This window comes from Conger conger, chromosome 11 (genome assembly GCF_963514075.1).
Source record: "Conger conger chromosome 11, fConCon1.1, whole genome shotgun sequence".
Classification (NCBI taxonomy): Eukaryota; Metazoa; Chordata; class Actinopteri; order Anguilliformes; family Congridae; genus Conger; species Conger conger.
In genome coordinates this window covers 7,108,142-7,122,126 of record NC_083770.1, presented here as the reverse complement: position 1 = coordinate 7,122,126, position 13,985 = coordinate 7,108,142, and the positions used below count along the sequence as shown (strand labels likewise).

The 13,985-nt window shown below is 48.6% G+C and overlaps 1 protein-coding gene across 1 annotated transcript in view; it reads left to right on the top strand.

The window, feature by feature from the left end:
- grid2 (glutamate receptor, ionotropic, delta 2) overlaps nucleotides 1–13,494 on the top strand; it is a 243,616-nt gene extending 230,122 nt beyond the window's left edge. Inside the window, exons 14-15 of the mRNA XM_061260515.1 lie at nucleotides 2,460–2,700; nucleotides 12,926–13,494. Coding sequence (XP_061116499.1) covers nucleotides 2,460–2,700; nucleotides 12,926–13,354 — 670 coding nt within the window. The 3' untranslated portion in view covers nucleotides 13,355–13,494. The remainder of the gene's footprint in view (nucleotides 1–2,459; nucleotides 2,701–12,925) is intronic.
- The last annotated feature ends 491 nt before the right edge of the window (nucleotides 13,495–13,985 follow it).

Here is a 13,985-nt window from a genome sequence, read left to right as displayed (position 1 = left end):
TCGGAGAATGTCATTTTTTGAAGTATGCAAATCCTCCGTATAGATTGATAGATTAATGTAGTCATTTTTCTGAAGAGGCAGGCTCTTTAAAATGCGAGCTCTTCCACTGAAGCTCTTATGGGCGAAGTATGGTGAAGATACAGCTATTAGCATGCAAGACTACGCGCGACTGATTAAAAAATTACAGCGATATAGATATTAACCATTGCATTCGCTGGAATATTACCGAGCACTTGTTGTATTTCTGCATTAAGCCATTTTCTCATCCACCTATTCAAGGGAACCTCTATTATTAAAAAATGAATTAGCATTTCTGATGAAGTTGCCGCACAATGCTCGTCTTTTTCCTAACCCAGAGTTTCCTGTGCTATTATGTCAATTAGTTTCCCAGCACAATGTGGGTTTCATTATTTATCACTGCATTAATATCTATGTATTAATGCAAGATAATATGCTTTTTACACTGCAAAAATATGTCTAATTTCATTAAAAATAATGCTAGCAATTACCTTTTTTTGATACTTTGTAGAGGTTTGTTGTGTGTGTATGCATGCATGGGTCAGTGTGTGTGCATGTGTGCACAAGTACTTGTGTGTGTCTGTGGGAGTGTGTGTGTGTGCGTGTGTGCATGAGTGTGTATGCGTGTGTGTCTCTGGGAGTGCGTGTGCATGCGTGTGTCTGTGTGTGTGTGCGTGTCTGTGGGAGTGTGTGTGTGCGTGTGTGTCCGTGTGCATGTGTATGCTTGTGTGTCTGTGGGAGTGTGTGTGCATGTGTGTGTGTGCGTGTCTGTGGGAGTGTGTGTGTACATGTGTGTGTCCGCGGGTGTGTGTGTGTGTGTCCGTATGTGAATGCGTGTGTGTGCGTGTGTCCCTGTATGGTTCTGATAATGTGCATGTCTCCACTCTCTCCCCTGTTGTTTAAGGCATTCTGTGTCCAGTATTTTTTTCTCTTAGGCCTGTAGGCAAAGAGATTTCTCTGTAATTCAAATCAGTCGTTGAACAAAAACCCTTATCTGCTCTAAGCTGATTCTTTCTCACATCATAATTTTCTTAGCTCTGTCGTATAACACCATTATGGCACAGCCCCGAAGCTACACAGCAACATATATTAACCCCCCACCCCCTGACAAAAAAAAAGAATTAAAAATGAACTTGTCATTTCAAGTGTTCACAGATTCAGTCATTATAATGTGGTAGATGCTGCCCTCTGGTGTCCAGTGTTGGGACTGAACTGGGAAAATCACAGCTTGATCCTGTGTCATGTGACCTGGGGGCAGCGCTGAACTGAGCTCGTCCTCAGGTGACATTACAAAGGTGCTGATGGGAGGTGTAGTCCAGTGCCAGAGGTTGAGGACTACACTCAGGCTAATCCTGGACTTCCCTCTTCTTTGCATCAGCAGTCCTGCAGAAACCCTTGGCTGACCTTGTCTGTTGAGCGCACCCCTTTGACTGAGAGAACGCTCCTTATTTGATTTATCGTTTCGCAGCAGAGCATTCGTGAAAGGTTACGGTCTGCGCAGATCATGGCGCAGTCATTGCGTTTGGAGGGAAATGGTGATAAATGACTGCATCTGTGGCTTTTCATAAATCACAAACAGTGGGACTAAGGTTGTTGTTGTTTTTTTAGCTTTATGGATCAATGCTACACACATGCTGTGTAGGTTCACTGATCTTCACAACATATGGATCAGCAATATAGCAGTGAACAGGAGTAGCATGTGTGTAGCATTGATCCATAAAGCTAAAAAAACAACAATAAGGTGATTTCACAACTTAAAAGGTTAAATTCATCATTTATTCATAAAAAACAAAATCAAAGATTACGAACCTTGAGCGAAAACGGAAAATATCTGTGTCTGAGAAATGTTTCGGTGATTGAAGTGATAGTGATTCAATCTCTTTGTCACTGAGAAGACTGTCACAAAGAGGATTTACGGAGTGGCAGAAGGGCACACAGCCAACCAGAGGGGTTATTTCCTGAGGTTAGCTGGATACCTGCTGAGCAAAACCCAGTATAGCTCCATTTACTTCAGGTCATGTTCCTTATTTACTCAGTGCAGTTATCCAGCTTGCTGAGTAATCCTGCTTTGTGAAACAGGGCCCTGAACCCCCACAATTCAGTGTAGTGTGATTACAGTAAATATTTTTTAGGGTTCTTCCTTTTTTTTTTTTTTCAAACTGGGCATAACATTTCGTACCCTGCTTCGACATAATGTTTGACACCCCACCGTCGATGAGGACTCGAGCAGAAGGCAATTCCCTCCACTGTTTGTGTGCACAACACAGGCTTACAGGGTCAGATGCAGCAAGTGCTGATATTTCTTTTACCGGCTGAGAAATGAGGCTGTGTAAAAGCACGCAAATCCCAGGGGGCGAGAGGTGTTACACAGTAATAGAATCTGTTCTCATTGGCCCTCTTGACGGCGGGAGGAGGAGTAACGGCGGCGTTTGTGCCCGCAGGATCCTGGAGCTGCAGCAGAACGGGGACATGGACATCCTGAAGCTCAAATGGTGGCCGCGCGACAGCCCCTGTGACCTGTACTCCACGGTGCAGACCCAGCACCGCGGCAACGCCCTGGACATACACAGCTTCGCCGGCGTGTTCTGCGTGCTGGCGGCGGGCGTGGTCCTCTCCTGCCTTATCGCCATGGTGGAGACCTGGTGGACCCGGCGGAAGGGCTCACGGGTACCCTCCAAGGAGGTGAGGGGGGGGTCGCCAGGACCCGGGCCGGGGACGCAGACGAACAGTGTGGGGGGTTTGTGGGTGGGGGGGGGGGGGTTTGTGGGTAGTGTAGTTCCGGGGATGGAGGTTAGCGGTGTGGGGGGGCTGTGGGTAGTGTTGTTCTGGGGATGGAGGTTAATGGTGTGTGGGTTTGTGGGTAGTGTAGTTCCGGGGATGGAGGCTAGCGGTGTGGGGGGCTGTGGGTAGTGTTGCTCTGGGGATGGAGGTGAACGGTGTGGGGGGGCTTGTGGGTAGTGTAGTTCCAGGGATGGAGGAGAAAGGTGTGGGGTTTGTGGGTAGTGTAGTTCCAGGGATGGAAGCGAACGGTGTGGGGGTTTGCGGGTAGTGTAGTTCCGGAGGCGGAGCTTTCGGTGCAGTGACTCACATACGCGCAGACAGACGCGCACGGGGGACAGAGGAGCTTTCATAGCATGCTGACAAGCAGACAGAGACATAAACGCACTCTCAACCCGAAGGGGAACGGGCACGCCAGACCTCGCGAAAGCTCATGAAGTACTCTTGACACGGCCCAAAACAGCGAGCACGCGGCCTCAGCCCACCCCGGGAGAGGGACTCGGGTTGCGTTTTGAGGCCACTTACTTTGATGAAATATTGTGGATTGGCTGGTTAGACAGAATTTATTATTTAGTCATTCATTTATATGGACATAAATTTGTTACCATAATGTGCTGTTCAGGTTGTTCAGGACTGCTTGTACTTCCTTAAGGAAAAACAGAAATGAACGCCAGTTGATTTCAGTTTCGCTTATTACAGAGCGGTGTTATTATTTATGCCCATAACAGGTATTTAGCATATGCAATTCCATTTAAAACAATTAGATACAAGGCCATAGAGGGTGTGCACTGCTAAAGGTGTGCATAACATCCATTTATTTTTGTCCAGATGTTACATTGAATAACTAAACTCCACTTACAGATACACGGAAATGTTTCCAGTGTTAAATCAACACACATTTGGTCCCTAGTGGACTCGTATGTACTCGGTTAGAGGTGCACTAACAGTGGACATTTTACAGGACTAGGGCTGGCGTTCATGTCAGACCGAACCTGGAGTCCCCTGTGTATAGCTTAATGGCAACTGACCCCCAGTATTTCAGCAGCGACTGAAACCTTCTACTTTCATTTGGAATTGAAACCCGAACAGCAGCCTTTGAGGCCTGTGCTATGAAACACAGTGTGAAGCTCTGTGATACTCAGTGAAAATTATTCAATTTCATTTACTCAAGAAAATGGAGAAAAAAGCACCTATTCTATTTCACTTGTGGTCAATCAGTGGGGAACAGTCTGTGATTAATATAAACAAAATTTGGATTTAAACTAAAACAATGATGTTAATTGTAAATGACTTTTGGGTGTAATTTAAACAAATTAATTGTTTATAAAATTGAAACATTAATTTGTTTAAATAAAAAAAAAACTGAATATGCTAAATTAAAGGATGAAGTGACTCTGAAAAGCAATACAATAACATTGATAAGGTAAACACATTTCAGTTCAATTTGCGCTCAATTAAAACCTAGTTTGCGATAAAATAAATACCTCACAATTCAATTTAAATTTCCAATTAAGATTAACAACACCAATATGGAATGCAAATTCCGCGGTGCAGATAACCCAATTAATTAAAATAGTTGGTTTGCAGGTAAGTTACTTGCAGGTTTTGTACGTTTGATTTAAAGCAGCATTGTCTTGGCAAGTAGCTAAACCCTTTTGAGATGAAATCCTCTCGACTCCGCAGCGAGCAGGCGGAGGTGATAGTAACACAGCAAAAAACATCAACAGTCATTTTTAACAGTCATTTTTAACAGTCATTTTTAACAGTCATTTTATGTGCGTTTCTTGCCGCTGCATCACTCTGCAAATTCGGAACTTGACCCCAATCGCCCCCCTCTCTGCCGGCGGGTAATTGAACCGGACCTCTGTGTCAGCACGGGGCCTGCCAGAAGTTTAAGTTTAAAGAAATGGATCTTTCATTTCATTATCCATCCGCGAAGAAGCTCAAAGTGTTTTTGATCAGGGAGCGGAGCGCTGTCCTGCGTGAAGCCTGTCCCCCCCCCCCTCCTTGGTTCCCCTCCGCGGCACCACTCCCCCCCACACACCACCACCCCCAACTGTCACAGCAGCTTTTATCTGTCAGTACGAGCAGCATGCTGCCTCACAGGCTGGCGGCCATTTTACCTATGGACGGTGTGCCTGGCTGTCTTTAATTGAACTATCTTTATGATGAGTTTACGAGTTGCAGTTGTGAACATGAGAGGATATAAGTAGCAGAAGGAGAATTATGGGAAATGCTTTATTTTACAGCCTGTTCATTGCCTACTACTTATAGATAAGTAAACAGCTACTTGTGTAAGTACTTTGATTTCAGTGGTAAGTAATAAGAAACAAAGTCAGTACCGCACATAAGTACTATGTAAGTATGTTTTACAGTTAGTTTCATAGTACTTACCTCTGAAATCATAAGTTCCTGGTATTTACCCAGTAAGAACTAGGTAATTAACAGGCTGTAAAATAAAACATCACCAAATGATGTAGTCATTTCATAGTCATAAGGAATAATAATACCCTTAGCCATTGTAATATCATTAATGGTAATTGTCATTGTCGTTGTACCTGCCAATGGAGCAGTTAATACAGAGACTGTCTTGACATCTTCCAGATGTTCTCATGAAAGAATGGTTTTAAGTGTTATCGTGAGACATTTTGGGTTGGTTTCGCAGACACAGATTAAGCTAAATCCTAGACTAAATTGAGTTTTGTCTTGAGAATATCCATTCAAAATTGAACGTAGTCTCGGACCAGGCTCAATCTGTGTCTGTGAAACCGGCCCGATATTTCATAAGCTGTAAGGTTCACAATTCGGATGTATTGTCTCAAAAAAACGACTCCAAAGAGGGGAGGGGAATCTTGTAGAGCCTTTGATATTCGTTTTTTTTTTCGGCTGAAACCCACATCCCAGCCCGCTCTTGGTGACCATGGTTACTGTGGAATGAAATCCGACTGGGCCAAGTGCAGCGTTCCAGAGTGCTCCAGCAGGTGTGACGCACTACAGCGGGAAGCAATGGCTCTGTGCGCATGGACGCACTCCGGTTTTAATAAGGGCACCCCCCCCCCACCCCCCCCATAACCAGGCCCCTACCCCCTTCACTCACGTTGAATCCATTCTCTTGCACAAACACAAACACGCACCAACACATGTACTAACACACGTATATTCACACACATAAGGATCACACACAGGCAAACACATTCATACACAACATGACATAAGGTAATGGCGAGAACTGGCCATTCAGCCCAGCATTGCTCACCTTTTCCTACCCCTAAGTGTACCTACTGCCTAGTTTGCCTAAAAGTTAAATAGAATCTAACACTGTATCAAGCCTTGTCTTGAAAACCCCCTGTCTCTGCCTCCACTACATGCGCTGGCAAGCTATTCCACACATTTACCACTCGCTGTGTGACACAAAATACTTCCTAACATCTGTACGGAATTTCTCCTTTGCCAATTTCCATTTGTGCCCTCTTATTCTGCTAACGGGACACACAGACGATGCAGTGTGAAAGTATTTGGACATCGTCAAGACTGTTCTTGTTTTGACGCTGCACTCGAGGGATTTGAAATGAAACAATGAGTATGAGGTTAAAGTGCAGACTGCTTGAATTTGGGAGGATTTACATCCATATCAGGTGAGTCATGCACAGCCCTTTTTATTCATAGTTCCCCCATTTTAGGTCAGCAAAATTTATTGAACAATTGGCTGCTCAGCTGTTTCTAGGCCAGCTTTAGTTCAGGCACACAAAATCTACAGGAACAAAGGGTTGAGTTGATTTTAGTATGCCATTTAGTGTGGCATTGTTGCTGTTGTCTCTCAACATGAGGGACGAATAATTGTCAGTGCTTGTAATTGTAATTGTCGTGAGGCTGAATTTATCAGCGTGCAGCCAAAACATTGTGTGTTTCATTGTTCATAAGCAAGAACGCACTGGTGAGTTCAGCAATAGCAAATGACCTGATAAACCACAGAACATGGAAGACAGAACTTTTCATTGTCAAGAAAACCCTCATTTCAACCCCATGTTGAACAAATCAACACTCTCCAGGATGTAGGCATAGATGTGTCAAAGTCTACCCTGAAGAGAAGACTACACCAGCATAACTTCAGAGGGTTCACAGCAAAATGGCTCAATCTCCACAACAAGAATTTGAGGGGAAAAAAAAAAGACTCCATCTGATTAGTGATTGAGAGAGAAAATAAATGAACTCCTCCTTATCTGAGATGTACCGGCTCGTGTGAAATGTGGTGGAGGTAGACGTACCGGCTCATGTGAAACGTCTGAAGACAAGACTGAAGGCAAAATGCCAAAGAACAAACAGAAACTGAAGTTGGCTGTGGCGCAGGCCTGACAGAGCATCACCAGGGAAAATACCCAGCTGCTGGAGACGTCTATGGGCCTTCATGGAGTCTTCAAATGCAAATGATTTGCAACCAATTCACTGTATTTAAGATTGTCCAATTACTTTTGGTCACCTAAAATGGGAGAGCTTTGTCTGAAAAGGACAGTAATTCCCACAGGGTTCTACTGATACTGATACTAAGTACCATCAAATTAAAACTGACAGTCTGCACTTTAACCTCAAATGTTACGTCTGAAATCAAATGTGCTGTACAGAGCCAAAACAACAAAAAAATGTGTCGCTGTCCAAAAACTTACAGAGTGCCCTGTATGTGCACTTACCACCTACGCACAAGCCTACGCATCATTGGGTTCGGTTTTTTTGCCATCACAAGCAATAGAAACCCACTGCTCCACAAAATATGTAATATAAATTAGTCTGCACAGTCAACCCCAGCAGTCTGATGTCATCTTTTATTGATGTTCACCCGGCGCTGTATTCAGTCTGTGGACAGTGCTGCCCACACATTTTGTTTAGTTTGCTGACATTTTTCAACCTCATGCAACTTTAAAAAGAAGCAGTGGCTATATATATTCTGACCAGTTGGAATTAAGTTTTAAACATGAGGCAGAGAGAAAATCGCTTAAGCCCCACAGTGCAGAAAATAAGGCACATTATATATTCACATTCCTGACGAGACTTTCCATTCAGAATCTGCCGTCACAGCTGTAAAAACAAGGCAAATCTCATTTCTGTAAAACCGAGAAACGCATCAGGAGCAATTCGTGTTTTCTTTTGTTTCGCATTAGGTTTTGCGTCTCGGGCTTTACCAAGGTTACACCTCTTCGGCGATGCCTGCCTGTCAGCGAGGCGCCAAAACTTAGGGCGCGCGCTCGCTGCGACGTTCTCAGTCTACGGAGCGCGACGTCGCCCCCAGACTCTCACTCGTTCTGTCGCAGTGCACGTCTCTCCCGCAGAAGGGACGGAGTTGCGTTTCTGTCTCTGTCTCCCGCACACACATACTTCATAGCGACATGCTTCGTAGTTTTAGCGTGTCCCCGTTTAACGTTACCCCTCTGCTCCTCTGTCATCTCACTGTCGCCGTCGCTTCGCTGTGCCGCGGCTTAACGACCTGCCGACAGTCTGTCAGAGAGTTTCCCCTCCGCCTCACCCAGCTCAGTCCTCTACCCAACAAAACGACCATTTTTAAAAAACAAACGTTCCAAAAAAAAAAAGCGCCTATGCTCGATCCGAATACGTGCTCTGGAGAGCCGTGGAATTTAAAACATATAAATGAATAAAGAGTCGCGTAACACGGCGGCTCAGTCCTCTCAGGCTCCCGCATTTGAAAACGAAAAGAGGAATTGATGTTTTAGGCTGATCTATGTCGACGAAACGATACCCACCAAACTCCCTGGGTGTTCGTGGCGCCACTAAGTGACAGTGCAATTGAGTGAGGGGGAGGGGTACTGAGCTCCAAAAGCAATGTCTGTTATATTCATTTTCCTGACCTCAAGATGTTTGATTCTGTCAAATCATGTCTGATTTACTGTCTGGCTGAAAGATTTCATTCCTTTTTTTGTTTTATAGATAAGTACTCTGTGTTGAGGATTTGGGTAAAAGCGGGCGTGGGAGAACAATGCAAAATGCCATTATTACATCTCACCCTTCCAGGTATCTGGCTCCTCAGATAAAAAAAAAACAAAAAAAAACAAAAACAAAAACAAACACAAAACGCAGACCTCTTTGTGATGACTATGCTGTCTTTTTTCTGCTCACCCCTGCCTCTAAAATCTTTCCGCCACCCTCCCATCTGCCTGCACTCTATCTTTCTCTCTTTCCCGCTTTCTCTCACACACAATAATGCGCGCACACACACACACACACACACACACACACACACACACACACACACACAGCATGATTGCCAGACAAGACAGAGCTTGTCAGGTGAAACTGAAATGCACGGCCCTCGTCTGCAGGGCCCCTCCCTGGCCCCGCCCACACAGCCAGCATGCTGGGCCACTCCTCCCGCTTCCGTCTTCCCCCTCATCCCTGTCCTCTCCCCCGGCCCCCTCCCCCCTCCCCCATCAGCCACTTCACCTTTCACCCAGACTTAATTATAATTTTTAACTTTTTTTTTTTTCCCTCTTTTTTTATTTATTTATTTTTTTCACATCAGGGCCTGGAGTGAAAAGGCAAAACACAATTACGGACATGATAGTGATTTGCTTCCCTGTGATGGATAACGATGCTCCAACAACTGGTTGTTCTGTCCCGGTAAAAGCCTGCGTAGAGAAAGGCAGAGCGGTGGAATTGCTCCCGGTGCGACTTCAAATGAGTTAACGCCGGCAAATTTGAATAGTAACTGGATGGCAGGGTGCAGTGTGACACATAATCTGCCTTTGGCACATCGCTTGAGAATAACTAGCTTGTTCCCCTTTTGACAAGTCTCAGCGAGTTATTTCTCAGAACATTTGTTACTCTGCTGTAGCCGATACAAGAGAAGCAACCCGAGTGGGATTTGAACCCTCAAGTCGGATTTGAACCCCCCCAAGTGGGATTTGAACCCCCCCAAGTGGGATTTGAACCCCCCCGAGTGCCCCTAGCCTTGCGGTCAGTGCCCCCCATGCAGCCGGTGCAGAGAAACATCACTGTTGGCTGCGGCCTGCGGCTCTCTGCGTCTCTGGGCCTGGCGGAGAGGCTCTTCCCGCTCCATCGGGCCTGGCGGAGCGGAACACGCCTCGCTCACCTCACCGGAGAGGAAATTGCTGCACTTTATATGCAAATTGGCGGTGCCGAACGCAGGTGCGAGCAGGGTCGAGAGCGAAAAGCCGTTTTTAGTTAACGTCAATTACAGCCCATCACGCCTTCCCCCTCCTCCCCTCCTCCACCACAGTCCCAGGCCGTGTCTGGAGGCAGAGAGGTGCGGGAACTCTCCCCCGTTAACTCCCCCCGTTAGCTCCCCCTGTTACCTCCCCTGTTAGCCCCCCCCCTTTACCTCCCCCCATTATCTCCCCCCATTATCTCCCCCCGTTATCTCCCCCCGTTAGCCCCCCCGTTACCTCCCCTGTTAGCCCCCCCATTAACTCCCCCGTTACCTCCCCCCGTTAACCCCCCCGTTACCTCCCCCCGTTAACCCCCCCGTTAACTCCCCCATTAACTCCCCCGTTTACTCCCCCCATTATCTCCCCCCGTTACCTCCCCCCATTAGCCCCCGTTAGCCCCCCGTTAGCTCCCCCATTAGCTCCCCCGTTAACTCCCCCCATTAGCCCCCGTTACCTCCCCCCTTTACCTCCCCCGTTAGCTCCCCTGTTAGCCCCCCGTTAGCCCCCCGTTAGCTCCCCCCGTTAGCTCCCCCTGTTAGCTCCCCCTTTGCCTCCCCCCGTTAGCCCCCCATTAGCCCCCATTACCTCCCCCCATTAGCTCCCCCTGTTAGCTCCCCTGTTAGCTCCCCCCTTTAGCTCCCCCGTTAGCTCCGCCCGTTAGCCCCCCGTTAGCTCCCCCCTGTTAGCTCCCCCTGTTAGCTCCCCTGTTAGCTCCCCCGTTACCTCCCCCCTTTAGCTCCCCCGTTAGCTCCGCCCGTTTGTGCAACGAGTCGCTGGAGTTCCTGCCGCATCTGGGCCTTTCCCAGCAAATCGAGATGGATACTTCGCCTTCTGCTTGCTTGCTTTTTCCTCGCCGGAACCATCTGCTTGGCATTTGCTCCCCCATTAGAAATAATAGCGCAGCGCTTAATTTGCTGTGTTCGACTCCAAGAGTACAACTATGGCGTACGGCGCGCCCCTCTCTTTACAGTCCCGCCGCGGGGTTTCTGTAGCGACCCTGAGTGTTGTAAGAGGTGGCCGGACCACAGCCCTGACTGCACCGGGGTGAGGGCTCGCTCTGATGAGCACACGGGATTACTTGTGTCCTTGCTACGATCGGTCGCTAAAGCGGAGAGAGTAATCCTGACACAATTCCCAGGACAACACGGCGGTCTGGAGCGGGAAACAGTCCTGGCTCTCCGGAAGATAAGCTTCTCTGTTTAACGACTCGAGGGTGACATCACCATCACTTTGCTGCCTGTCGAAGGGCGTCGTTTGTTCTCGCTGTTTGACACGCCAGTCAGAGGTGCAAAATGTGAAACGCATTCCAATGCACCACGCATTGTGTAGAAATCTGGGGGATTTCTTCTCTGTACCTATAGACGATAAGTGTATAGTCCGAGGTGATGCTTTGTCTGTAAGTTAACAAAGCACTCACTTTAAACTTTAAGGGAGCCCTAGAGTTAAGTGATTCTTCTCCATCTCATGGCTTTTCTGTCTTCCCCCTTTCATTTGCTGTCGTAAATGAACATGGAAGACGAGTGGAAAGCTCTCCCTGGGTCGGCCATTTTGTTCCTGTTGTCTGACTGACTTGTCTCCTGTGACTTTCTCTCTAACTTTCCCCATTCCTCTACTCTGAATCACCACTCTCCTCCACCCCATGCCCCCGTTGACCCCCCCCCCCCCCCCCCCCATGTGTTACGTGAGGCTAGGTCCTTCCAAACAGCACTCCCTCCTTCCCCCTCCCTCTTTGAAGGACAGTTACCATGGCGAACCCTGCTTCTGCACTGCTGCCATGGCGACAATACCCCCCCACCCCACCCCCCCACCCCCCTCCTACTACTCACGGTCAGTGGTTCCGCACCCCTTTGGGGAAGGGTCTCCACTGCAAGGATGGTAAGGGCACTTTGTTTGCCCCTTTGTTTGCCGATTGAAGCGCCATACCCCCGGTAGAAATCCTTCAATTTTACACGAGCATGAGACCCCTCCTCTCAAAATGCAAGGCGTGGGAATCTGTGATACAGGACACTGTGTTCTTCATGCGAATGCACTTGGTTTACTTGTCTGGATCAGCAAAATCAGGGTAATTTAATTGTCGCAACCAGCAGTCCAAGGAGAGACTGCGCTATGCCTATTTCCCCTCCCAGAGACCTTGAATTCAGCATTTGATAAACGGTGGCCTTTACGCCCGTGAAACTGTGCATTAAATGTAACCATTTGCACATAAATATCTCGGATATTTTGCCAAATAATTGCAATATACTCTCCATCTACTGCCAGGGTGTTGGTCAATGCTGTTACGCTGATGTGGTCTCACAACCTTTCTCCATATTAATGTCTTCCTCAACCCACGGGTAAGGCTCTGAAAAGACTTGCTCGTAATAGTAATTGACGGCAAGTGACTTTGAGAGGTTTTTGAGTTTTAAGTGTTGCCGTTTGTGTGTATAACTGCACCTCTGGCTGGTGCCAGCTGAGCTCAACCCCTCCCGATAGCGTAGGGGCCTTAGTGCAGACACACAGTGAGTCTTCCCCTCGTTGGAATGTGTCCATCTCTGTGTTTTCCTGACTGCCTTCAGCCCGCGTCTCTCTTCCCCTCCTCCTTTGTCCCTCTCTCTCCACCTCCACCTCCACCTCCCCCTACACCTTCTTCCTCTGTCTGTCGTCCATCCCACAACTCCCCACGATCACCTCCGCTCCATTCCTCTCCACCTCCATCCACGCTTTCCTCCTTGAAATATCCTTGTTGTTCCTCCACAAATTCACCCACGAATCCCTGCTCCCTCCTCACCAACCTTTTTTTTTTCTTTTCTTCCCCCCACTGCTTTCCCTACGACCTCCCTCCCCCTCCCCTCCTCCCTCTCTCCATTCCTCTCTTACCCTTCTTCGTCCTGTAACGACGTCCCTCTTCCCCGGCTCCTTCCTCCCTCCCCCCCCCCCCCCCCCCGGCCCTCCCGCACACCCCCCCCCACGCCCTGCAGGATGACAAAGAGATCGACCTGGAGCACCTCCACCGCAGGGTGAACAGCCTGTGCACCGAGGACGACAGCCCCCACAAGCAGTTCTCCACCTCCTCCATCGACCTGACGCCCCTGGACATGGACTCCCTGCCGGCAGCGCGCCAGGCCCTGGAGCAGATCAGCGACTTCCGCAACACGCACATCACCACCACCACCTTCATCCCGGAGCAGATCCAGACGCTGAGCCGCAGCCTGTCCGCCAAGGCCGCGGCCGGCTTCAACTTCGGGGCGGTGCAGGACCACCGGACTGGGGGGCCCTTCCGGCAGCGGGCCCCCAACGGAGGCTTCTTCCGCAGCCCCATCAAGACAATGTCCACCATCCCGTACCAGCCCACCCCCGCGCCCAGCTTCGGCTACGGCAACGACCCCGACCGGGGCACGTCCATTTAGGGCGGAGCGAGGGCGCGCCGGGCGAAAAAAACGAATACAAGTTCACTCACACGCACACACACGCACACGTACAGGCGCACACACGCACACTCGCGCGAGAGATATGTACATAGAAATCTTTCGAAGTTTTACTATTTTTTTGTCGCTTTGCTTTGGTGGGCGAAGTGGTGGTGGTGATGGGGGGGGGTGGGGGTGGGGGGTGCTTGTCCTTCCTGAACTGAGAGGAGAGAGGAGGAGGGTACTTTTTTGCTTTGTCATTGTTGTCGTCCGGGGTTTTTCTTTTTCTTTTCTTTTTTCGCCGTGGCGGGGGGGGTGAGTCTTGTTTTCAGTTTTGCGTTCTCGGAGGGCCGCTCTTCCGAAAGAAGAGAGCGATCATCTCTACAGACGGTGCGGGAGGTGTAACTTTTGTAGAAACGAAGGGGGGGGGGGGGGGGGGGGGGGTTAAAAAGACCCGCCCTCTCGACACGATCCGCGTACCGTACCTGCAATAACTCGAGGTTTACTCTGCCGATCTGTCCTTCTGCGTGATGGAGAGGGATCTTCCGTCCGTGGTGCTGAGTGCTCTCATGTCGCTCAGCATCGCTTCAGGCCCGAAAAATAAATTGTTGTCTGGTGTGAGAGCGCTGTTCTC